Consider the following 24,872-nt stretch of genomic DNA (forward strand, 5'->3'; position numbering starts at 1 on the left):
AAGTAAGCAAGTGAAAATGGAGTATGTAATGGTGGCCATAACTGTAGCCTTTGCTGCCAGTGACAGCTATAATTACATATGGGGCACATACATTCTAGCAGATGCTTCCCATTTAAACCACACTGGTTTCAGCATAGACCAAATTTAGGATCTAAGCATGGTGACCATAGCACTTGCTAAATCTCTGATTGCATCTTCTGCCTTTTACTGGCTTTCTCAAATGCTCAGTAAGACTTTTTTTCCTAGTTGTTCTATGGAACAGCTTTGATTTTTCTCACTTTGTGGTTATTTTAAGCTTCAGAAAACAATAAGAATGTACTTTTCTTCCTCCCCCCCCTCCCCTCTTTCCTCTGTGCTTTTATGAAAGCAGAATCTGTGTAGATAAAGCACAGTTGATCTGTTAGGGATTACTGTTTCTCAGTTATTCTTTTGCTCTTGCATATCATGCCTTTATGTAGAAGAATATTTAAAGGTGCCGTGTAGAATAGCGAGATGAAAGATTCTTTGTGCATTGAAGAATGGTGTCACAGGAGTCCACCTGTTCTCCTGTAACTTTTTTTTTTTTAAGCTGAAGTTTATTTAAAGTGATTTTTAGTGTTCATAAAAGCTGCTGGGTTTTGACAGCCTGAGAGATTGAAAGGCTGTCCCCACAGGTGGTGGCAGCAGCACTATGGCCTGGTATTCAAGGCACAGGAGTAGGAATCAGAAGATCCACGTTCTCTTCTCATCTTTATCACAGGTGACCTTGAGGCAAGTAGAGTGTTGCTGAAGCTCAGTTTTCTGTGGAGAATTTTACCCTGGCTCATGAGGACATTGTAAAGATTTGCTACTCTCTTAAGAAAGAAAAGACAAGGATAAAAACTTCTTGCATCATCATCAAGCAACAAACCTCATCTCCAGTCTACCAGCAATGAGAATAATTGGTAGTTTTCAGGAGTAGATATTACCAACAGCCCATTGAAAGTCTCAGAATAAGTGGAAATACTTTTGTCTGTGCACAGTTGTCTAAGAGGAGCTAACCAAACCAAAGTGGTTTCGTGCAGGTCCAAAAAGACACTTTCTGTTGGTGCGTCCTACGTGAAATCTTAGTAATTTTTGTGGAGAGTTGAGCTGGATCAATCTAGAGGTCCATTTGATGTAGCATTGTGTGTCAAGTAGTGGTCAGTATTGGACAATTAATGCACCTATCCAGCTTGCAAAGCTATTCCTCTGATTAAGTACAAGAGGAGTTTTCTTTTTGACCCTTTCAGGCTATCAGCTTAATTCCCAGAAGCTTCAGATTTAATTACCCATATCATTACCACAACATGCATAGCTGCAGATTTTATTAATGACCATAAAATTATTGAATCGTCTTTAAAATGAATGCAGACCCCCAGTCAGAAGGTCCTTTCACACATCAGCTCTAGTACAAGTCAATCCCACAGGTTGATGCAGCAGCTCTCAGTCCTTTTGTCAAATGCCGAGCCTAGCTCATCCATCTTTCTGCACCAGATTTCTTGCTAATTTACCGACCGCTAGTAATACTTTCTGCAGTTCTGTCACCAGAATCGGGTATTTTTGCCTCTAAAATGATAGCTGAGCGGAAGTTCTACCCTTCTTGGAGCCCATTCTTATGCGTTTAGCAGCAGACTGACCTTTACACCTCTCTGTTTCAGACTCATTCTGCTCACTGCGTTGCTTTTGTTCCTATCCCTAAAATGTTCTTTAATCCATTTCAATTCCTTTTCCCTGCACGATGCTTTATGACTTTGTAAATCAGTCTGAGTGGTACAAAATCAAATGCTTTCCTGAGATCCTGATAACTTATGTCCACTGTTTCACTCTTGTCTAACCTAACGATTTGGTCGTATAATAAAAAGGATTTCAGCAGATTTGTCAGGCATGACCTTCCTTTTATGAATCTGTACTGGATGTCCTCTACTAAATTATGCATTTCCAAATGTTCTGCAATTTTGGCTTTTATCAACACTTCCAATACATTCCCACAGCTGAAGCTGGATTTCCTGTTCTAAGAGAATTCAGCAGAACTCTTGTCACAGCCCACCAAAATTCATCAGCTTTTCAGGATTGTCTATCATAAAACTTCTCTGTTTTCTACTTTTTGTCCTCATCTTCTTAGATTCTTGACATTGGAATTAGTATTCTGTTTTATATAGCTCTGAGAGTACTGTGTGTTCAGGAAATAACCGGCTCACTGTTTGCGGTTCAGCAGGTTTGTGTGTCACATGTGGAATGAGTTGCTGAGTCTCAGCCCATTCGCAGGTGAGAGGATGTAGGCTGGTAGCTCAGTCTCATTTTGGTTCCAAGCTTCTTAAATAATTTCATTTGAGAGTGGAGGTCAGTTCACCTCTCTGTGCATCTGTTTATTTTTCTGGCCTGCTTCGTAAAGAGTATTTTACATTGCAGGCTTGCTTTGTGCTTTTGTCTGAATATGTATGTGTGAGGGGGGGAAGGGAAACTCCAAATCCTTCAAGTGTTCTTGCTTAAAGCCCTTATGCTTATACCTAGTTCAAACATATAGCTTGCCACTTGGGCTATGCTTCCAAATACGGATTTCTCTTGGAGGTATGTTCTGACCCACCTACTTTGCACTGCAGATATATTTAGCAAAGTTTTGCTGTAATAGTCCTACAGTGCTGTCCCAAAGCTGTCATCTGCTCTTCTGCCTACCTCCTCCCCAGTTGCCTTCCGTGTGTCAAAAACCACCTGCCAGAGTTCTGCATCTGCGGTCAAGGCTTTCTGCCACTGACACGGCTCTTTTCAGTGGTAGGCAGAGCACAGAGGCTAAACAGCCCTGTCTTCCCCGTGTGCTGCTAGCTGGGAAATGCAGCTTGCCTAAACTTGGGTTAATTCCTCTGTCTGCAGCAAAGATCATGAGTCCTGGGAGAAGCCCCCGAAGTTACGAATGAGACCAGCAGAATTGGAGAATTCCATAACTGAAGCCCCAAAGTAGGGGTGATTTGGGTTTTTTTTTTAAAGCAAAAGGCACAAACGGGTACATACTCCTTGCCCCCAAGCCTAGCTCATACAAGGCAAAGGTACTGCTCAATCTGGTTAGGTTGAGAGCAGCACAGGAGGGTCTTAGGGTTGGTTCGTGATGTCGGAGCAGACCATCTGGGGATGCGGTATGTTTTAAGACCACAGGGAATGGCTCTTTCTTTGGTCTGGAACCAGCTTGGAGTGAAAGTAGCACTAGAATACTGGTTTGGTATGTGTCTGCCCTGTATCTGCTGTTTATTGCAGGAGGAAATTGCCAAGAGATACTTAAGTTACGACAGAATTACGGAGACACTGCGTTTAATGGGCTGGCTTTTCTTTGGAAAGCCAGATTCTGCCTCCCTCGACCAATCTTCCTGTTAGATGTCATCCAAGATGGATTCCAAGTGAAAAAAAAAATAAAAATAAATAAAGCAAGAGAACCTGCACCAAGTGAATCATTCCTACTAAATTTAAACCACTTATTATGGGGAGTGGAAAAAAAAAAAGAAAAAGAAAACTCGGATTACAGGTTTAGCAAGCGTGAGCACATATTTCAGCATGTATTGCTGTATTTATAATTGCCAAACTACTGATTTCTTGGAACTCTGCTATTAGCATTGTTAAGCAGTGTTCCAGACAGTCACTCCTATAAATCCCTGTTAATATGTTAAGCAGGAGGAGGCCTTTGCAAGAATAATATTTAGCTGGCAAGTGTTCTCCATTTGGGGCGTGCTGTCTAGGCTAAAGGGACGGGTAGGGGAAGTAACTGTGCCTGCTGTTAGGGTGTCCTGCTTGAGCATCCGGTTGATGCTTGCCTGAATGTTATTGCCACTTCCAATAGGAGCTTAGGAATATTTTTTTTATTTATTTATTTATTTGGACAGAAGTGTAAGAGAGTGTATAAGGTTTCTGTACAGGGTGTACTTCTAGCAGTAAGGCCTATAGTTTACTGATCTCTTACTCTTCTTCATACACTATTCAGGCAATAAGTAATGACATGAAAAACACGTCAGACAAACAAACAAATACCCTTTTCATGGACAGATACTGTTCTTTTTCAAGCTTGCTATTCCAAATACTGAAGTGCCTCAAGCCCTGAAATTAAGAAAACACATTGCTATATTCCCCCCCCCTTTTTTTAAATTTATTTTCGTAACACCAGTATAACCAGAACATTTTCATCACTGCCAGTCTGCTGACTGAAGTCATCTCTGTGTCTTCTAAACTAGTCAGTGGGTAGAAACAAGATGGAGTGTCTTGAGAATAAATCTGCCAGAGTACAGCTTTACGTTGGAGAAAAAAGATTGCCCTTTTTCACTTGCATCTGCTGAACCATGTACCTCTGCAGGGGTGAAAGAGCCCCACAGGCTTTCTGGCAAAGCATGTGAAAAAGAAAACTTGGATCAGGCTGTTTGCTTGACATGGATAATACCTTTAGAGGTGGACCTGATGAAAGTCTGGGTCATCAGAGAGGAAGAAGAGGGGAAAGCAGAAAAGAAGGGTAAGTCCACAGATCAGTATTTTAAGCACAACCCGTTGACAAGGGCATGGGGATGGTGAGGGGCAAGGAGACTTGTTTGATCTGCTGCTGCAGTGAGGACACATCTGCCAGACCCCAACCCAGCTCCAGCATCACTGGCGGACATGCGGATTCTCTGATAACTAATCGCATTCTGAAGTGAACAACAGATGGGAGCCCTGGGTGCCCTATGACTGTCCGTCAAACCTACCTTCAGTTGTAAGGCAGAGGGCAGACATTGGTGAGACTGCCATGCTTGTAGTTTCCTTTTATGGCACAATTTTATGCAGACTTGTTTGGGGATGGAAAAGGGTTGCACGCTTATTTTATTACAAGTAGCTGAGAGCTCACAGAGCTTTTCAGAACACCATTTAATGTTTTGTAAAGTTCTTAACAAGTTCATTGTTTGTATAGAGTGTTATCAGATTACCGTTTGGGAAAAGGGGGTGATGGTCTTAAATCCAGAACCTATTTTAAGAAAGGTAATGCTTGAATTTTATGCAGTGTATTTGCTGTTGCCAAGTGATACCACATGCCTCTTAATACTTTTTTGTGCCATGCGGCAATGCACAAATAAAGGATCGTAAGGCACTACATTCCGTTGTTAGTCCTAGTTCTAGTAATGGCAGATACACTTCTAGTTTCTTTTCTTAGGTCAGCAACTGGGCCTAGGTTCTTCAGCTCACTTTGTCTGAATATGCACGCATCTTGCATTGGGCATCTTTGTATGCACACAGGATTGTGTAGTAGCAGTTTTCTGTGCCTACCGAGGGTTTGTGGTACCCCTGTCTTGCAATTAATCTCCCTCTGTCAAGAGACCTAATGCCAAGTATGATTTCTGGAATTCTGCTAAAGGAGGTTTGGTGGCATCTACTGAGGTACGTAGGGGTCCCCTGGAGAGTCATAGATGAAGGAAGGTCTCTGCCTGTCTGGTTGGATGAATGCTCTGTTTTCTTGGGGCTGTTGTACGTTTTACAGTGCCTCCCATTTTCATGCTCTTGAACTTGCCTCTCACCGGCCGTGACCTAAGTGGCAACTGAGCATTAATGTTCGTAGTGGACACTTGTATCCTCTTTGGGACAAAAAAGCTGCAGGTCTGAGTGGAACTGACAGCCAAAGAGGAAGGCCTGTCTTTAAAAGACTGCGCTTACTTTAAGTCCAACATGTGAACTGCACAGCTGCAAGATCAAAAGCCAAGCCCTGTTTCTAGTAGCCTTGGTTAGTTGTCCTCTAGACATTGGAAAAGCTAGTATGTTTTATAATCTTTGTGTGTCCTGTTACTAGTAGGCTGGGATTAGTTTATCAAAGTTTTATGTACCAGATGGATGTTCTAAAGGCACTGCTGACCATCTTGGACCGGCAGGATTGCTGTGCTTCTGCTGCTAGTTTTCCTTCAGTTGGATACCTCTTGCCATGTGTGGTATGCAGGGCAACTCTGTCAGGTTGTTCTCCAACAGGAGTGAGCTCCCCACTGACACCTGGAAGCCATGATAGCAATAGTTTCTTTCTTGTTCCTTGCATGCACTGTTGGGCATAATGTGCTTGCTCTGCATCCTGTTGCACCCAAATTGCAGTCACAGGGTAAGTAATTCCTCTCTGCCAAAACCGATACTTGTTGCTAGCTAGACTAGAGAGATGGCAAACTTGGGGCGCTTCAGGAGGTCAAGTTCTTCCACAGCATACTGCACAGTAATTCATTTGAGCAGTTCCAGTTGGTGAGAAATTTAGCTGCAGCATTGTTACAGTCATAACTACACAGGTATGGACTGCGCGTGAGCCTGCCTGAATAGACTGAGTAAGCAGAGATGCTTACATCTAACAATGTTCTGCAGTGGAGGTATACTCGCAGTATGTACGCATCATGCTTGGCAATACAGAATCTCATTTCAGTTGGCATATCCACTGCTACTATGTCACTGTATTCCTAGCAGAAAACTGTCAAGGTAATTAGTGTTAATTGGGATCTTTTTTAAATGAGCCTCTCATTTATTGTGTGTTTGGCCCAGGCTTAGACTCAAGGACTTGGCAATCTCCCATCTGCAGTTTTGTCCAGATGAACGTATATGCCTTACGGTGTACATATCCACAGAGTTCAAGATATAATCCCTACCGTTGGCATGTAAGTGCTTTAAATCTTCATTCTACTTTAGGGTATGTCTTGCCCATTGTCACTCTGTAGGAGTTAGCAGGCATTGGACTGCTCCTTCAGCTCTCTGCTCTTGCCTCTTCTGACATGCACTTACTAATTTCGTGACAGCTTCTGCGATGTTGCAATGCAGCATCAAGCATTTTGAACTGAACCACTCAACTGAGAGTCACCATCTCCTTAAATTCTCTCTCACGTGTGAGTGACCATCTCACTCTTCTTCATCCGTTTCAGTGTTCAAACTGATCTAAGTGGATTAAGATGGCCTATTTGATCATTAAAGAAGTGGTCTTTGTAGCAGCCGTTAGGTATCGCTATTAGCCTTGAGTTGTGTGCCTTGCTGTCGATCTTCTGCTGTTGAGATTCACTTGCAATTTTAGCCAGAAAAGCTAATTCAAGTCAGGCCTTTGGTTCCAGGCAAGTTTTATATGTGATTGAAGGGGACAACATACTGAAATTCAGGAGGTACAACAGCACAGGTGCTTGGTACATTAAGGCCGGAAGCTCGTTTGTAAGCAATAATGAAAATACAACCCAGGGTTCTCTGCTGAAATGTGCCTGCAGATGTATCTTGATGACAGCATTTCATTTTCCAGCTGCTGTTAAGGACAAAGCAATACTAAATTATGCCCTTTTTACTGGGACTGCATTGCCTTTTATGTATCTCTGGGACTTCTGGAGTAACTCGGGGTCCTTTCCAGTGAAATACAGGTGAACTTTTCTGCCTTTCTGGAAGCCTTGGGTGAGTTTGGGAAACTTCATGATTTTGTGACCTCAGTCTTTCTGTAGAGAGGATCTGTTGCTAGTCTGCTTCAAAATGGAGCCTGGCTTTTGGCTTGCACTCTAGGCAGTGCCACTAAACTTGGGTAAGGAGTTTTCTTTTGTGCGGGGTTGGAGAGGGAAAAGAAGAGAGAAACAATTTTACCTGCAATCCTTGTTCTGTGGAGATCTACTGCAGGCTATGTTGTGGAAGCAATGATTTACTTGCTTGCTTTTTTAAGTTTACCAGCTGTAGCTTTACTGTAAAATTGAGGTGTGTCTCTTCTGAAGGGCAAAAGACTTCTTTCGATGGTTTCCCTTCAGGTAAAGAGTTCTGAGGAAGAAGGGGATCCCATCAAAAATTTTGTGCTGTAAGCTTGGCAGGATGCTACTGTATTCCCTCACCATAATTCCAAAATATGGCTTTCTCCTGGGTTGTACTGTAAAGGGTTTGGTAAACCAACACAGTCACAATAAGACTGAAAACAGCATTGATTGGAGGTGACTTCTGAGCAGCTTCTTGAAGAATTTTTGTGTTTGTAAAAGGTACGCTCTCTTGCTCCTTTTGATTCACTGGCCCAGGTTGCCCAGAGAAGTGGTGGAGTCTCAAACCTTGGAGATACTCAAAAGCCATCTGGACATGGTCTTGGGCAACTGGCTCTGGGTGCCCCTGCTTGAGCAGGGTCTTGGACAAAAGGACATCCAGAGGTCCCTTCCAACCTCAACTGTTCTGTGATTCTGTGATTCGAAGGTCACAACCTGTCCCTTAAGATCTTTGCCATAGCAATTCATGCCTTGTTACCTTGCAACTGAGCCAACATGCTCCTTGCAAACATCTGTTCAAGGTAACCCAGAAGCTCCAGCAAATGCAATGACTGTGTTGCTTGTTTAGCAATGGTTCTTGATGAGAGCTTGTTGCACACCTTCTTGAGGGTCTGCGCAAGACCATGCTCAAAGTACAGATCAATGTACTAACTTAAAGTAGTGATATTTAAGTAACTTGGAGCCTGGAGACTTTAAGAACTCTTCTCTTTGCATTGTGGCATAATGACTGCATGAAACTGGATGCTGCATGTCGCCAAGCCACAGTGTGTGCTCAGGAGGTGGCAGTTCATAGAGAAGGTTCTTAACCTTGCTTTCCAGGGCACAAGTGTAACACATCCTCAAGTCATATGGCAGAGTTTTTTGGTTTTTTCCTAATAGGCCTATTTTGGGAAAATGGGCTAGAGAGTCCTAGATTAGCTTTAGTATTTTGGACACTAGTCCTACTTCTGTGCATGCACCCAGATGAATTTATCTTTAAGTTTTGATGCAAACGCGGTACCTGGAGTTTTAAAAGCACTGGGTAAACAACAGCCTTGTCTGAACATCTCCCAAGAATAAAGGACTCCAAGCTGCCAAAGGAAAGCTTAACAGGAGCTACTGTCTGGAATCTGAAGCCAGACACACTCAAAGTAGAAATCAAGTACGAATTTGTAATGGAGAGGGTAATTAACCACTGGAATGAACTAGAATGGATGGATCCTTGGTCTCTTGCTGTTTTTGAGGCAAGATATCTTCTGGACTTAAGTTAAGCCAGGTAGCAGGTTTGTTTTACTTTATGCTGGCCTCAGTGTAGAGAAGGTGAAGTGGGTGAAATATAACAGCCCATGTTTATAGACACATGCACACAGAGTCCAGCCAGAAGACCTAATGATTCCTACAGACCTTAAGCTGTACATTGAGTAAAAGACTTAAATTTTGAAATTTTCTGTGACTTCTAGGAGAGGATTGGTTTTTAATTACGCATGGGGTGGGGAATCTGCCTTTATTGCAAATTCAGCAGTGGTAGAACTTCATTCTCAGGGCTGAATTTCTTCACCATCCAATGCACCAGCTTTATCAGCAAGCTGAAACTTGGTTCTTCTGCATTTCAATAGCTGGTACGGTAATAGTCCTGTTGTAGTAGTGGGGCCTATGTCCTCAGCAGATACCATGTTCAACCACTGATACTATCCTATGTACTATCCTGAAGCCCCTCTGCTCATGTTTTAGTTTTGACAAAATGGTGATGTTTCTCTTTCCCAAGGATAAAAGCTTTTAATTTGTTATTTGTAAAGCCCTTTTTAAGAACTTACCAAGGAAGGTATTGGTGAAATACAAAGTAATGGCATTATTTTTTTTACTATGTGACTCACTCAGAAATTAAAAGGGAAAATTTATTTCTCTTCCAAATAAATGGTACCAACCTCATCTTTACCAAGTGACTTCCTCCTTGCTTGTGCAGGCTGTTGTGGATCAGGGTGAACTATACTTCAAAACATTTAATTGCATACAGTGAGAAATGAAGAAAACTGAAGTGGATCCCAAGAATGTATTAAAAATCTGAACTAAAATGAGAATGATTTCATGTCAAGTGAGACAAATGCAGAGTTGATACTCCAGTGCTTCACACTTCCACTTGTCCTTGGCACCGAGAAAATGAGATTTTTAATATCTGAAAAACAGATTGCCATGAAGACTCATCCATTGTAAATTTAAGCTGCCTTTATAGCAACTTAAGCTGGGGACAAGATTGTTCATTACCTCTGATTCTACAACTGTGGCCATGATTTCCATATTAATATTGAAATTTTTTTATTGTCTGTACCAGAAATAGGAAGGGGAGCTGGTAGTGTTTTCCCTGTGTTAGCAGATAATTTATTTAATGAATAATGCGAAAAGGGCAAAGGTTTGTGAGTTCTTACTTGCATATCAACTATAGATAGTGGTGACACCTGCCTTTGCTGCTGAGATCAAACCTGGTTTGGTGCTTTGGTTTATGCTAAAAGGAGACTGAGGTAAAAAGGGATATTGATTCATGATTTCAGAATCGTGATTTGTTGGTGACGGAAGTTCTGTTGGTTTGGGTTGAATTTTTTTGTCTAAAATTATAGGCGAGGGGTTGCTTGTTTCCCATCTGATGTGCCCTTAAATTACAAAAACATTTAAGCAACCTTTACATGGGTATGGGGGCAGGGAAGGTATTTCTGTGCCACTGAACTTTAGACCAACATCGAGTCAAAGACTATTTGTAACCCTTTTCAATAGCAGCCGTTCTGTTCTGGCATCAGACGTAGGAAGCACTAGCTTCCTCTCCTTTCTGTGTAACTGCATTTGCTTTCACAAGTCCAGCTACCAAGGCAGACCTGAGGATTCCCTGACCTGCCTTACCTCTTGGCTCTGTCTGTGACAGTTCGCGATTGCATTCAGACTGTAATACTGCTGCCTCAACCTTTAACATAGCAAAAATGGAGAATGTCTCTTATTTTCTCATGAACTCTCTCCCCTTTATTTCTGCTGAAATGCTATCATTCCCTGTCTGCGCTCACAGATCTGGAGTCTCTTAGAAAAGTTCCTTCTTCCTCCTCTGTTCACATCCCAAATTTTGTCTAGATCGTAGTGGTTCTTAATTTATAACATCTGAGGTCTGTACCATTGTTTTTCTCTTCCATTAGTATCACTAATATCATTGTCCTGCCTTTGTCATCTCACACCTGAGTTACTACAGCCTGTTCTTTGGTTCTCTGTCTCATCTCCTTGTGTTCCAGTTTTAATACTGCGTTTCATGATGATGGAAGGTGATCTTTTCTTTCCTTTGTGGGTTTTGTTCTTTGCTTCTTCCACACTCCTCACCCTGGAAGCAAATCTTTCTCCAAGAAATCCAGTTCTCTATCATTAGCCTCTCTGACCTTCAGAAAGTTTATATATATTTAAGTCTAATTTGTTCCTCTTTGGAAAACAAAACAGCTCTCTGTATTAAACTCAAAATTTGGCAATAAGTCAACAGCATGATCTCATATTTTTTTTGTGACTGCTTCAGGGAATATCTTTTAAAGGCAGTTTAAGAGATTTAAGAGAGAAGTGTTTTGGTGTAGAACTATCTTTAAAAGGTTTGGGGTGGCTGACTGCGAGGGACCTGTGTGTTTGTCTTCTCCATCCATCAGTACTTTGGTGTCACAGTTTCTCTCCCAGGCCACAGTACATGACCTGTGACAGTCTGCTGGGACCACTCATCTTGTCTGTGACCTTGCTCTTGGTGACCTCCTTTCCTGGAGAGGAAGAAGGCAACTTGAGACCTAGATCTGGGGCAAATGAATTGTTTTGGAAATGGCAGCAGCCAGCTCTCAGCAGCTCCCTCCCCAAAAACACCCAGCGCTTTCCTTTGCCACATCTGGGTGGGAGCAATCATGTGGGGGCAGGCTTAAAACCTGTGGGAAAGTTGGTGGCCAGAAACTGACTGCTGCTACTTCTGGAAAAGCTCATTCAGGCCAGCCTTTTGCCCTGAGAGTTCCGAAGTTTTTTTCACAAAGGAAAAAAAAAGAAAAAAGCCACATAAACAATGGTATAGTCTGTGTATGCCTAGTGGACTCCGTCTGGAATAGGTGCGGTTCGTCCCCAAAGCCTATAGCAGGTGTGATAGAGGAAGAGTCATGCTGTAGCGTCTGGACCACTCTTAACCACTGAGAAGAGCCAAGATGTGTCCATCCACAAGACTCGGTTGCTAGTATTACAGACATCTCTTTATGGAGCAGAGTAAATCATCCCATGCAAATCCCTGTGCTACTCTGCCCACTTGTTTTCTATTCCAGTTTACATACGCCTATAACCTGAAGTGTAAATATTCTCTCTAGTTCTTTCTGCATCTGCCTGGATATAATAGCCTGCCTTTCTCTTTCCCATTGGTTGATAGTTTGACTTTTGAAGCACTTTCAGTCTGTGTTAGTTTGTGGAGAAAGACATCAGCAGTGATAGCTAAAGAAAATTCTATTAGGTCATTCCTTTTCAGAACATAGTACCTTGTCTTCTAAGTTCTTTGCGGATGTTAGCCAAATAATCCTTTTAATAGCTTTTGTGAGTTAAAAGGGTAGGTAACTGTCATAAGGCTAAATGATTGCATAGATTAATTTACTTGTGGCCAAAAGAAATCAATTGTAATTTAAATTTTTGTCGCTGGACTGATTACACTACCAGACATCAGCTTTCTCCTTAGGAATCTACCATGTGCATTTAAGTATATGTCTGTGATTATATATGGGTCTGAATTAGTTACAGATTATCCACAGTAATGTGATTGAACATTGCCAGTTTTTAACCTATGGGCATGCACAAGCTCAGAATACTCAGCTGGTTGGCCTTCTTTAGATCTGTAAAGTATCCATTTATAACTTGAGTCGTTATAATTCATAGGCTGTTTGGATGTAAAAGATTACTTATCAGACTTTAAGACTATGGGTCCATTGCAAACCATGTCAAAGCTCCCGCTGAAGGCAAGGGCAAGAAAGAGGGTGAAGCTTTAACAATCCATTTAAAAAATAAAGATTGAAAGATTATATAAGAAAATTCAGTGGTTCCAGGGAGCATTTTTCTTAACCATGGTTATATTTAGTGATTGGTATACATTCTACTGCCTTTCAGCAGAGGGATGTATTGGGTGATTGAGAAGAATCCTTAAGGGGCCTGTCCTTGTTTAGTTTTTTGTTTAACGAGAAGTGATTTGGTGCTGCTGCCTGGTGAAACTGCCGTAAGGTTGCCCTCTGTAAGCTGGTTGTATAATTGTATACCAGATAACAAGAAGTCAGAATGTATTTCCCTTTCACAGAAATCTCTAACATTTTTGTCTATTTTAATTGTGTCTTACAGAATGGTGAATAACACTGAAGACCCTCAAGAGGCTTTGTAACGTCCCATCCCCATGTAAAGTATGCTCAGAACTTTTCCAGTAGTGTAAGTACAAGCTAAAAAAACACACAAAAATTAAGAGTTATTTGGAGGGGTTTTTTTCTTTTAATTTGTTTAAAAATTGCAGAGAAATTGTTACAATGATTATCAGCAGCTGGCCAAATTGGAGAGTTCCACTGGTTTGGTATTTCCTAGACATTTAAACCAGGGAACAGTAGCATTTAATTCCTCCTTTGGTCTGGCTGATATGTTATTTCTACTACTTTTCTGTCACTTGAAGAGAAGGAAAATCATGCGGTTCTTAGAAACTCAGCCTTGATCAGAGAAAAGGTAGTGTTAAAGGAGAGATCTCCATACATCTACTAAATGTACTAGAGGGATACCAGAGCTGTGCTAGAGAGTTTAGCACCACTACAGACTTGGTGAAGGGGGATGAGTACACCATTAATATAGTAGTATATAGCAAAGGCAGAACACCTAGGGCACCTAACCTAAGACTGGAATTGGATGTGTTGGTCTAAGCAACCACTGCTGTATCTTGAATCCCAGTATGAATTGAATTTGTCTGAATCTCATCCTTGAATTTGAGCCTATTAGTTTGTTCTTTTAAATGACTTCTGTCATGAATCTTCAATGTAATTGGTATCCATGCTGTTTCTTCAATAAATAAGCAAATGTATTCAAAGTTTGAAGCTTGTCAGGCTGAAAGGAAAGGCTTGACCTGTACTGTGCTGTCATCCGTATCTCTCACTGGCCAGTTCTCTATCACTGTTCCCCATACCTCTTTTATAGGCATGACCAAATGCTTGTCCACTGGCAATCAGACTCTTGAGATACTTTGACCTCTTGACATCTGATTGTACCTTCTGTCAGACTGAGTTGGAAAGAGAAATCCTGTGTGCAGAATAGGTAGCAAGAAACTGGGCTGCTGTGAATGCAGTCAAATTTTCCCAGATGGATTATTTCAAGGATGAAGATTATTCATCTAGCACGTGGACATTCGTAGTGCAAGTGGCAGTGCAGTCACAGACTTCTGTAGAGGGTGTCACAGCAAAAAGTAATGACTGCCAGGGATTTCGTGTTGGAAACTGAAGTACCAATGTATTTCAAAAAGACTTCTTGATACAACCATTAATTAGTTATTTTCTATTGCTGGTGGCCTAGTCTTCTGTTCAAAGCTAGTGGTTTCCTACTTGGTTGCTAGTCCCCTGAGCCACCTCCTCTTCTTTCTTGTAGCTGAAAATATGTTGGATTTCAGTATTAAAATCACCACTTGAAATTGTAAAGATCTAGTGCACAGCAGGAAAGAAGTCTGGAGGTATGGCCACACTGCCCTGTGCATCTTTATTATACTGGTAATTCAGAGTTTGCAGAGTGATCTTAGAGCTCCTCTGTGCTTTGTGTGAGCACAAGGACAGTCTGTCAGCTTTAACTTTGAATCAGACTTTTAACACAAGTTTCCAAACTTTGAATTATATAGTTCTAATTTCCTGTGCTTTAGCTAGATTTCAGTTATGCTCTGCCCCTGTGCAGTTTTAGTTGGATATCATGTTGTTCTGTTGCTTTCTGGAATCGTTGTTGCACATTGATGTGCCTTGTAAATCAGCTGCCACCCTCCATCAGAGAAGTAGCAGCTTTTTCAATTTAGTCCAGAATATGTGCAGTTAATATGGTCATCGAGAGAGCAATATAAGTATAGGTGAATAATTTTTGACTGAGTGAAAGCTGGGGTGGACCTATTTGGAGGGGATTAGAGAGTATTAAATTAGATGAAATGGGCCAAGGTGACCCATTCAGGTATAAAGTTTCCAGATTAAACCATAGATATCTTTTTAAAAAGATAAGTGGGCATCGTGGTTTCGGAAGGAGAAAGAAGAAAACAGAGTCTTTAAAAAAAAAAAGTTTTAAATACTGAGTAAGATTAAAATTGAACAGTCTTAAAACTATCATGGTTAGAGAGTAGTTTGGTTAGTCCTACCATGGGGCAGCATCCTCTCTCAGCAGAGCAAAGTAGTCAGCTGGCTGCAGTTACCATTTCACCCACCTAATTTTTATCCACAGTTGGATGAGAGTCAGTGCTCGAGAGGAATTTGAGGCATGGTGTGAACACAAGACTCTTGATTTTGGTCTCACAAGAATTAGTCATTTATCTGAAACTAAGGCCTTCTGTAGTCAAGGCAAGTATATCTCTGTTGGGTTCTCCGAAGATATAATGGGAGTAATTACTTGTACTTCACAGGCTCTTGGTGGTATTGATTAATTAATATGTGTTAATAGTGAGATACGACCATCAGTATTTCTGTTGTATGTTTCAAACGATCTCTCAAAATACAATTTCTGATAGAACTAGACAGTTTCAACATCATCACTTAAAAGTTTACCTGAATTATCAGGCTGCTGCTTCTGAATCTAACTGCCAACAATGACAGAGCTGTCTTGGGAGTGAGTAAAAGCCTGCTGAGCGGAAAGAAAATAAGTATGAGTAATGCAGATGAAAAAGAACTAGATTGAAGCCTTGTCATCATTTAGGAAAAACAACAGAAAGAAAGGAACAAGTATGTGAAAGATACCAAAGTCAGCACGCACTGAAGAACAGACGGTGAAGTTACAGTGGCTTAGAAAGTCACCACACGGCTGAGCTGTGTTAACTATCCAGCTTCCTTGAAATGTGACACAAAACACGTTAATTAAACCTGGGTGAAAGAGGACTCAGCTAATTTGCTCTTTTTGTCTTCAGTGACAAGGTATCGTGTAAGTAGTTGGTGGCTGAAGGAATGTTCAGCTGGCATTTTAAGCTTCCTTAACTGAAACAATGCCTTGTCTGAGCCCTTAGTTTTACTTTAAGATAAACCAGAGGAGTTAATTCATGATTTCACAGGCAGCTAAGCCACTCTGAAAGGAACCTAAAAGAAATCTTGTTTCATGTGTGCCTCTTATGCCTACTTCTGCTTTTGGCCAAATTGGCTTGTCCTCATCTGTTGAGTTGATAAGAGCAATCATCAGAGCCTTCTCTAAGCTAATTCAGCTTGACAACCCAGGCAGAAACTGGCTATGGGTGGGTTGGTTTGTTGATTGATAGATTTTCCTGCTGGGTTAGTGAACTGAACTGGTCTGTGGAGATTGCCACCAAGTCCTGGAGCTATGCAGAAGGGCAGAAGAGCAGGTCGTAGGTCAGTTCACCCTCTCTCATGTATCTGTAGCCTCAGGACTTGTATCTGTAGGTGTTCTCCTCCTGCTCTGAGCAGGACACACAAAGGTTTGGACTTGCCCTGAGAATATAGACTGGGTCTTCTGTATGTCATGCAGGAGGAAATTTCCCGAGTTCAGGTCTGGGCTACACAAAGAAATGTTTGTTGTTTTAAGAGCATTAATTAGGATGTGTGTTTCTTTTTGAAATGCTTTTAAATAAAATAAAACTCTAATATGGATGCAACTGGCCAAAAGCCCATGTTTTTGCCATTGTGATTTAGGTTCTTCAAGAAGCCACTGTTACCTATTCCTGAGTTGTTCTCCAAGTATAATCTCTGTCTTCACTAAGACTGTGCCAGTAAAACTACACTTGCAAACTGTTTTCTAGCAGAAGAAAGTTTGCTTTGTAGTTAAGCGCAAAATCAGGGAAAGGTAAATTTCAGTTATTTGTTGGGTTTGGATTTTAGTTTTCTGAAGTAAAAAATTTCTCTTAAAGAGAGTGTGTTGATTGTTTCTGCTGGTGATAGATTCTGAGGGAGAATGAAGGTGCCTGAAATACTTCAGAATGTCTCTTTTTCTTTATGTGTGGAATTGAGGTGGTAGAAATCCTGGTGATGGCATTCCTTGAAGCTTGTCCTACACCTTGTCATATCTGATGCTATAGACGGACTCTGTAGGATGGCTGTATGTGTGGTGAGAAAACACTCAAAGTTTGGCCAGGTACTTGGTCTGCCTTCTTGCAGAATGCTTGTGTGACTTTGAACAAGTCATTTTGATTTGTCTGAAGGCTAGCCTGTTTCTGTGAGCTCTTGGTATCAAAAATTAGCATAGTTTTCCTTCCCTGCCTCACAGGGATATTCTATAGACAGATGTGTTTCAAGTATTTAGGTACTCCAGCTAGCAGAATTAATAGAGAAGAATTCTGAGATTCTGTCTGGATTTTAATAAAGGATTGGTCAAATTCTGAAGTGAACTGTAAGAGGCAGAAGACAACAGTATACCTATCCTTGTAATCTTGACAGCTGAAAATATGTGACTTGCCAGTCTGGTGTCTAGGTTGAGCCATGTCTCAGTTTTATTGGCACGATGACTCTGTTTATGTGGGTTAAAGACACTTATTTTGGTGTCTTGTTGAGATTTGCTTAGCTGTGTAACTCAAGTGCACAAGTCCTGCCCTGATTCTGTTACGGAGCTTACATATCCAAAGTCTAGTCTTCGGTTCCGAAATCCAAGAGCTCCTCCTTTGCTCTTGGCACAGGTTTGGGCTTTGGGCCCTGGTTCAGCACTCTGCTGCCACTATAGCTTTTTCTCTCTGTTTGTTAGTCCTTCTGACCCCTCCTTCTGCCCTTGAATCCAGCCTCAAAGTTTGAATTCCTGCCTCGTTGCTGTAGAATTGCAACAATAGTAGGAAACCCAGATTTTAGAAGTAGGGAAGGTTAGGGTTAGACAGATAAGGTGTCAGTGTGAATCAGTCTGTGCCTTGAGTAGAATTCAGAAGTATCTGGCTCCCAGCCCTGTGCTTAGTCAGAGGTCAGTCCCTTTTGTAAGACTTGGATTATGATAATAATTGGCATTTATATTATATTTTTGCCTTGTAAGATCGATCTCAAGTTCTCTCTCTCTCTCTTTCCCAAAGAGGTAAAGCGGATAGTATAAAGCAGAGTAAGTTACTCACCCAAGTGGAATCAGTGGCAAAACTGCTAGGGTTTGCTTGCTGCCAGTGTGTCAGCATCCAGTAAAAAATACTTTATTGGCAGTGAAGAATTTGAAAGACTGAGTGGAAAAACAGCTTATGTAGCAGTAGTGAATCTGGGTTTGGGGCTCTTTAACTAGCTGAGAAACTTGAAGCCTCCTGAAGAAATGATATGTTGATATTCTGCTCTCGGCTTGCCTTCTATAATTTGTGTAGCGGTGAGTATTTGATTACGTTGGATTTATTTTCAGAAGTTTCAGGCTGCTCTTATTAATTGTCACCATTTTGATCGAAAGCGTATGGCAGTGTTCTGCATTCATAAGACAGTGTTTTGCATTCATAAACAGAACCGGTGACGTTTCACCTCGATAGATCAGCTTGTAGTCTGATTTCACTCCTTGCTGCAATGTGAGGCTTTCGTTTCTCTGGGATGAGAGCAGTCATTACAAGCATTACATTTTGTTTGTGAATCAGGATGAATGGGAGTAGAGCCCTCTTTGAAAATCAGAACTAAGAGATGCAACTGCAGGAGATAATTATGCTAACGTATGGATAAGGATGGCTCTGTGTTCGTTGACATGATGAGCACTTAAGGCCTGATTTTTTTTCTCTCTTGAAAACTGGTACAACTCCACTGAAAATACTGGAGTTGCAACTGATGAGCATAAGTGTTGGCTTAGATGAGTCAGATCCTTAATCCTCTGTTACGCCCCAGAATTCATAGCATCAACTACTGTTTTGAAGGCAGCTTTGCTTAATATGGTGCAAAGCTTTGGGCGTTTCTGATATATTTAAATTGGCTGTGAATAAAAGGAGATGCATTTGTTCAGTAAGAACAGAAAAGGCCAAAGCTTGAATTTCGGAAAACTAGGTAGTGTTATGCCCTAAACATCCCAATTTTGTTCCAACAGTGCCTTAGAACTGCACTTGATGGGTCACAGTGTTTGCCACTGAATGTGTGTGCATGGTGTGCACTCTTTACTTTGTGATATATGTCAAACGCTCTGTTTGTGGAACAGCTATAGCTCAGAATGGAAGTCCCTCTTGAGCATCTTGTAAGAACCAGCTGCTTCCTTTGGGATGGGTAACGGTGGGTGAGATACAGAAAAGGAAGGAGGAGTGAATGAAACTTAGCTTGGGTCCTTGGATCTCATAAAAATGTATGGAGAGGGAAACAAGCTTGCATAATACAAAGCATGGTTAAAAAATTAACGGACTGAGCAGCTGGAAGTAGAGTTTCTTTGTAGTCACTGGTTCTGATAGAAAGCATCCGGAGCGGTAGTTCATGTGAATTAGGTTGTCGAGCATCAGGCTGGTTGATAAGCAAATTATATTGCCTTTGGAAATAGCAATGCCATCCTTAATACCCATTTTTGCTTGCTGTCTAGACCAGAGACCTCACGTAGAAAGGAAACGTAGCAGCCCAGTCATACCGAACAAGGATCCTTACACTGGTGCATGGTCTGGGGACTGGGCATGCAAAGCCAGCACAGCCGCTCTCTCTGCTGTGTTTTTAATAGCTGGAGGACATCCATCTCCACAGTTACTCAGATAGGAGTTCTCACTAGTAACTATATGCACATAAGGGAAAAAACCTGGCAGGCTAAGGAGTTCAAGCTGTGAGAAAGACTGTGATAGTTAAAACACTTGTTTAGTTAACTACTTGTAGAAGGTAATCTTTTTGCTATATACTTTGAGATAACCTACTTCAGCTGAAAAGCCACAACTTTACCTTGTGATTTTGCTCTTCCATTTAAAGGAAGACATTCAATGACACCAAGAAAGTGTGTGTTATGTTGCAATAAATGATGGTGTTATAAAAGATAAGATTACAGATTCTGGAGATACTGTTAATGGGACAGTGTAGTGCTGTTACGGTCCTACCCTGGACCAGCAGTATATGCCATATGTCAATGAAGGGTAGAAGTTGGCATCTCTCTTTATCCTGTTCGCCACAGTTGATGTGACTTTATCAGAATCATTCTTAAACCAATTACCAGACCTAGGATCCTGTTCTGAACACTTTGGCTCTAGCCCACATCAATATTATGCAGATTATATCAAATAGAGGTCTTATATCAAAAAGCGCAACTGGTTTTGTAAGTCTTGAGCTTTGCAGAGATTATTAGATAAAGCAGTGATGAATTTTAATGGAAATTTGGAGAAGGACCTCTGCAGAAGAGGAGCTTTTCAGCGATGCTAGAGTACTTCCTACTCATGTACAGTGGGTAGAAGAGTAGAAAAAATTATTTCTTGTGATCATTAAAGAGTCCAGAGCCATTTTCTCAAGTGTTAGAGGTGTTAAGGCTGGTTTCTGGCCTTATTCCCAAATGGGTAATTGAATTGCTTTGAACTTCTGCAAGTTCAATTGGACATGGGCTTAGCTCATAGCTGTTTTTATGGGATTATTCTGCTGTGTTCCATCATCTAGAAAGTTAGTGTCAGGTAAATGATTCTTGTATCTGTGTGGGCCTGGGTCATGATAGTAAGTGAGAAAACCTTGCTGTGTTTTTCCTTACTTTTCTCTATGAGATGCAAGAAAATAAGGGAAGAGAACACCTCTGTATCAGGAATACCCATGGCTATGTACCCCTGCTCAAGATCAGTACTTTCAAAGTGGGGAGGGAGTCCCATATCTAAAGGGTGAAATTCAATAAAAAAGAGGCTAAATAAGTCTTGGTGGTATGACAAGGAAAAGCAATGGTATTGAGAGCAGTTATGCCCCTAAACAGCCTTCACTCCAGAAAGTGGTGTTCAGGTGAAAAAGAGTGATGCTGCATCTGGCTGGTTGAGACCTGCTGATTATTTTATATCTGTCCATTTGGGAGGGAAAATAAGTTCTTTTTTTATTTAGCTCCTTATGGTTCTCCCTTCAATCTGATACTCAGGTACCTCAGGTTCCTTTTGGATGAGCCACGGAAGATAAGCATGAAATTTTAATGCTTTATAGATACCAAGAGACAGTACGTGGAATTGGTCCCTCTCACTTGGGGTGTGACTGCCACCTTAATGTAAGAAATGTAAATATGTTTGATACTTTAAGCTACCTTTTTTTTCTGTCAGGATCTAAATAAACTTGATTCATTTTAAGGGCCAGATCCAGTTGTTAAAAAATTGGTCAATGTTAGTTTTGAGCTTAATTAGTACTTTGCAGAGGTCTTGCTTTCAGAATTTCAGGGGGAAAAATGCATGACAATTCTGCCTTGGTTGGCTCTCTTTTTCTGATATCTCCCCAAGGAAATTTGACAGCCCATTGTAACTGGTGAGAGTTTTGCTAACTGATCAGAAGATAGAGCATGTGATTATAAACTAAGATCTGTTAGTGTTGAGGATATTTTGCTACACTGGCAGCAAAGTTTGCCAAAGTTTTGACTACAGCAAAGCAGTCGATCCACAGTCTTTGTTCTCAGGAAAAGTATTTGCTAGCTTTATTTTCTCCTGCACACCCCCAACCATTCTGCTTGTCCCTATCTTATTTTACTTCTTATTACTTTTGCTGTTGATTGTATTTCACAAGGAAAAAGAGGGGGGAAGCAAATAGAATTATAGCTAGCCAGAGGAGTTCTGGAGGATAAGAGGCTCTTACAGCAATATGGGGGGGATGAAGTAGTGGAGAATATCCATTAATTAATGAGGTGAATGAAATTATGATGATTCTAAAATGGCTGATTTACTTAACTGCTTTGTAAATTGATCTTTAAATAGGGTAAGTTTATTAAAATATTTTAAAAAGGGAAAATAACTGAAGCCCTGCTAGAATAACAGTTCTAAATAATGTTACTGTAGTTATTCATTAAAAAGCAGTAGATAGTTGGCAATGTTGGAACATGTTCAATAATACCACATTTTGCAATATTTGTTTAGGGTATTTAATGGAAAATTCCTTGTTCTTGCAGTTGTTTTCCATACATAAAACTCACTTAGAAGCATTGTTTCTAGATCCTATGGTTTTGTAGAAAAACACATGAAAATGTGTATAGGAGTTCAAAATCAAGAAGGCCAATAAAGAAGTATGTCAGATGCAATATATGCTGTGTATGTAAGCAAAAGCAAGGCAGGTTTTAGATCTGTATATGACATTAGTGAGACCAGCAGTGAGATACTGTATCTGATTTTGGTGTTCTTATCTTCTTAAGCATTGCAAAATTATACAGAAGTTGTCTAAAAGGGTTAGAGGGCTAGAAGAATATTTTCCATGGAGAGACAGACAAATCATTGATTTTGGTTTTGGGTTTTTTTTTCAAATTGCCAACTTTTTTCCAGTGATGGTGTTAAACATAGTATAATGGACTTAATTTGACAGTAGGTTTGCTACTCCTAGATTACTTTCTGCAGCCCACAGATATAACAGGACTCGGTAGAACACAAGTTGAAGTCATCAAATATCTTATTCTTACGACAGAGGACGGCCTTATCCAGCAGTCCTTGCATCCCTGTGCGATGGAAATTACTGCATGTGCACAGCGGGTCCCCACTGCATCAAAGTGGGACACATTGGAGGCCAGAGCACTTTCCACATGGAGCCATGTACAACAGAAGCTTGACCATTTCTTTTGCATCTTGAGAACACTGCAGTTCATTATCTGTAATTCACTAGTAATTCACCAAAGGATACTTAGGATTCACTGAAGGATAATGTGTAATTCACCAGAGGAGATTAATTTGGCCTGAAGAACCCAGATCTAGCAGCTCAGCCCTGACATTTTAGAGAAATTAGGAATCACACCCAAATTTTAAAGGAAATCACTGGCCATGGCCACAAACTGCTGCAGGAAATGATAAGTTCTGTGTTGCTTGACATTTTTGAAACTATCTGGAAAGTCATGCTTTTGTCAGATGCGAGTTTTTCAGTTCACGAGGCTAGAAGGCCAAAAGTTTTGGGTTTCTAGGTCTGTGACAAATGGGAGATTAAACTAGATAATCTAAAGTATGTTTTAGTATTAAATGTTGAAGAGTCGGTAAAGTAGGAATTTGAGTAGAGGTAATTCTGGATGGAGGTTCTGGTTCATTAAATTCTCCAGTTCAACAAAGTACTTGAGCACATGAAACTTTGTGTTGACAGATAAATGATCCAGCAAATGGTGACATTAGAAATACAGGTAAGGAATGCCAAAAATAGGTTTATCTCTAAGGAAAGGCAAGCTGGCATATCTAGTGAAAACATCTCAAGGCCAGATGTTTAAGAAGCAATTTTCTACTTTAAAACCATGCTACTTGGACCTGACATGGGGGGCTTTCAGGGTGTACAGCAGTTTGTGATGTGAGTGAGTCAGTGTGACAATTCTCTTTTCACAAAGCTTGGAGAAAAGGACTGAGCAGCCCTGCCTCCCCCAACACAGAGGCCAAACCTAGAACACAATGTCTGTTTCCAAATGCTCCTTGTCAAGCTCTGAATGTCTCAGTCTGAGATGCAACTTCCAAATTTTAGTTGTTACAATTCCAGTCAGTTGCCAGTCTACTGCTGCATTGGCTGCTGTGTCCTCCTTTTAGTAGAGTAATCTGGGTGCTTGTCTTCTAAAATTTAAAATGGCTTGTACGTTTTCAGTAATCAATTGTCCAAAGGACAGCACATTCCTGTTGGACTGAAGCACTTATATGGCTGTAGTCAGTCTGTCTTCTCACATAGTCATTTTCTTGGATGGGAGTCATCCCCTTGCATTGTCCTGCTTCCTCCTCCCACCTGCACACTGTTGAAACAATGAAAAGGGCTCAATAGTTGCTTGATGAAGCCAAAGATAAGAGCTGTTTCTTATTTCTGTATTTTCCAGGCTGCAAATGCCATTTTTGTGGATTCATGCATCCTGGCTTTGTAGCACCATGTCTGTACAGCTACACTCTAGCTACAGCTGTGCTAAGCAAGCCAGTTCTCTGTGCTGTTCTTCAGCCCCAAGGCCACTTGGCCACATCCATACTACCAGACGTTCTTAGCCTTGATACTGAGTGGCTGCATCCAGCCAGAGTGTTTGTGGTTTCTGCTCCATGCAGAATCTTGAAAAAAGCCTGCAGATTGGTCAGGAGTGCACTGGTTGTGCTGGACCAAAACTGTGCCAAAGACAGTTACAATGATTTAATAATGCTGCAGATGATGGTGTGGAGATGCTACGGTGCCTCTTCCTGGGCGCTAGTTAATTTGCTAGTATTGACATGGCTATACCCCCTGACTCAAGGACAGACCTGTTACCATTGCTTAGTCAGGTCTGTGTTGTGAGATGTTACTCCTCTGAAGAGATTCACTTGCTGCACCCCCAAAACCTGTGGGCTTGGTTTAATGTGTTTCATGTATTTGACAAAAAGACTAAATGCAGCAATTGAAAAAGTTTTGTCACTCTGTGGCTCCTGTTGGGGATTTCTCTGTGTCAATCCAGAAATGGAAATGAGGAGTGATCTCAAAATTTGTGGAGAAAAGTAGGCAGCCCTGTCTCTGGAAGGTCTAGCATAATCATGACATCCATCATCCCTCTTTTGGTTTTCATAGGGTCCTTGGAACTCTTACTTGACTTTCCTGAGGCTGCTGTTTGCCTGCTCTCACTTGTAGGGATTGTACTTTAGCTCTGTCATGTCTCCTGGAGTCTGAGTGATCTCTTCACCCTGCTCTCATGCAGGAATTGTAATAAACCCTTGACTCATAAGAAGATTCACAAGAAGGATGGAAAATGCCTTGATCTCTTTGCCAAGTTCTGTCTGCCCTCCATCTGCCATCCCTTCTTCTCAAGATATTGAGTTCTGAAGGAGGTGATCTTGTCATTTGTATGCTATTTGGATCTGTAGTGAGGAGACTTAGGAAGGAAAAGAGATTAAGGGAGCATATTGTGATTTTTCAGTTCCATTTCTGGTCTTTGCAGCAAATACGTGTTCATTGTTCTGGCACTTTGGGAAGTTTAGGA

The 24,872-nt window shown here is 41.1% G+C and overlaps 1 protein-coding gene across 10 annotated transcripts in view; it reads left to right on the forward strand.

Annotated features, from left to right (window-relative positions):
- Nucleotides 1-24,872, forward strand: part of HMBOX1 (homeobox containing 1) — a 117,305-nt gene that overhangs the window by 35,347 nt on the left and 57,086 nt on the right. For 9 of the 10 annotated variants that reach the window (XM_075048913.1, XM_075048914.1, XM_075048918.1 and 6 more), the window contains exon 2: nucleotides 13,068-13,151. In XM_075048913.1, coding sequence (XP_074905014.1) covers nucleotides 13,129-13,151 — 23 coding nt within the window. In that variant the 5' untranslated portion in view covers nucleotides 13,068-13,128. The remainder of the gene's footprint in view (nucleotides 1-13,067; nucleotides 13,152-24,872) is intronic. The other variant, XM_075048917.1, reaches the window with a different exon arrangement.

This window comes from Buteo buteo, chromosome 17, assembly GCF_964188355.1.
Source record: "Buteo buteo chromosome 17, bButBut1.hap1.1, whole genome shotgun sequence".
NCBI lineage: Eukaryota > Metazoa > Chordata > Aves > Accipitriformes > Accipitridae > Buteo > Buteo buteo.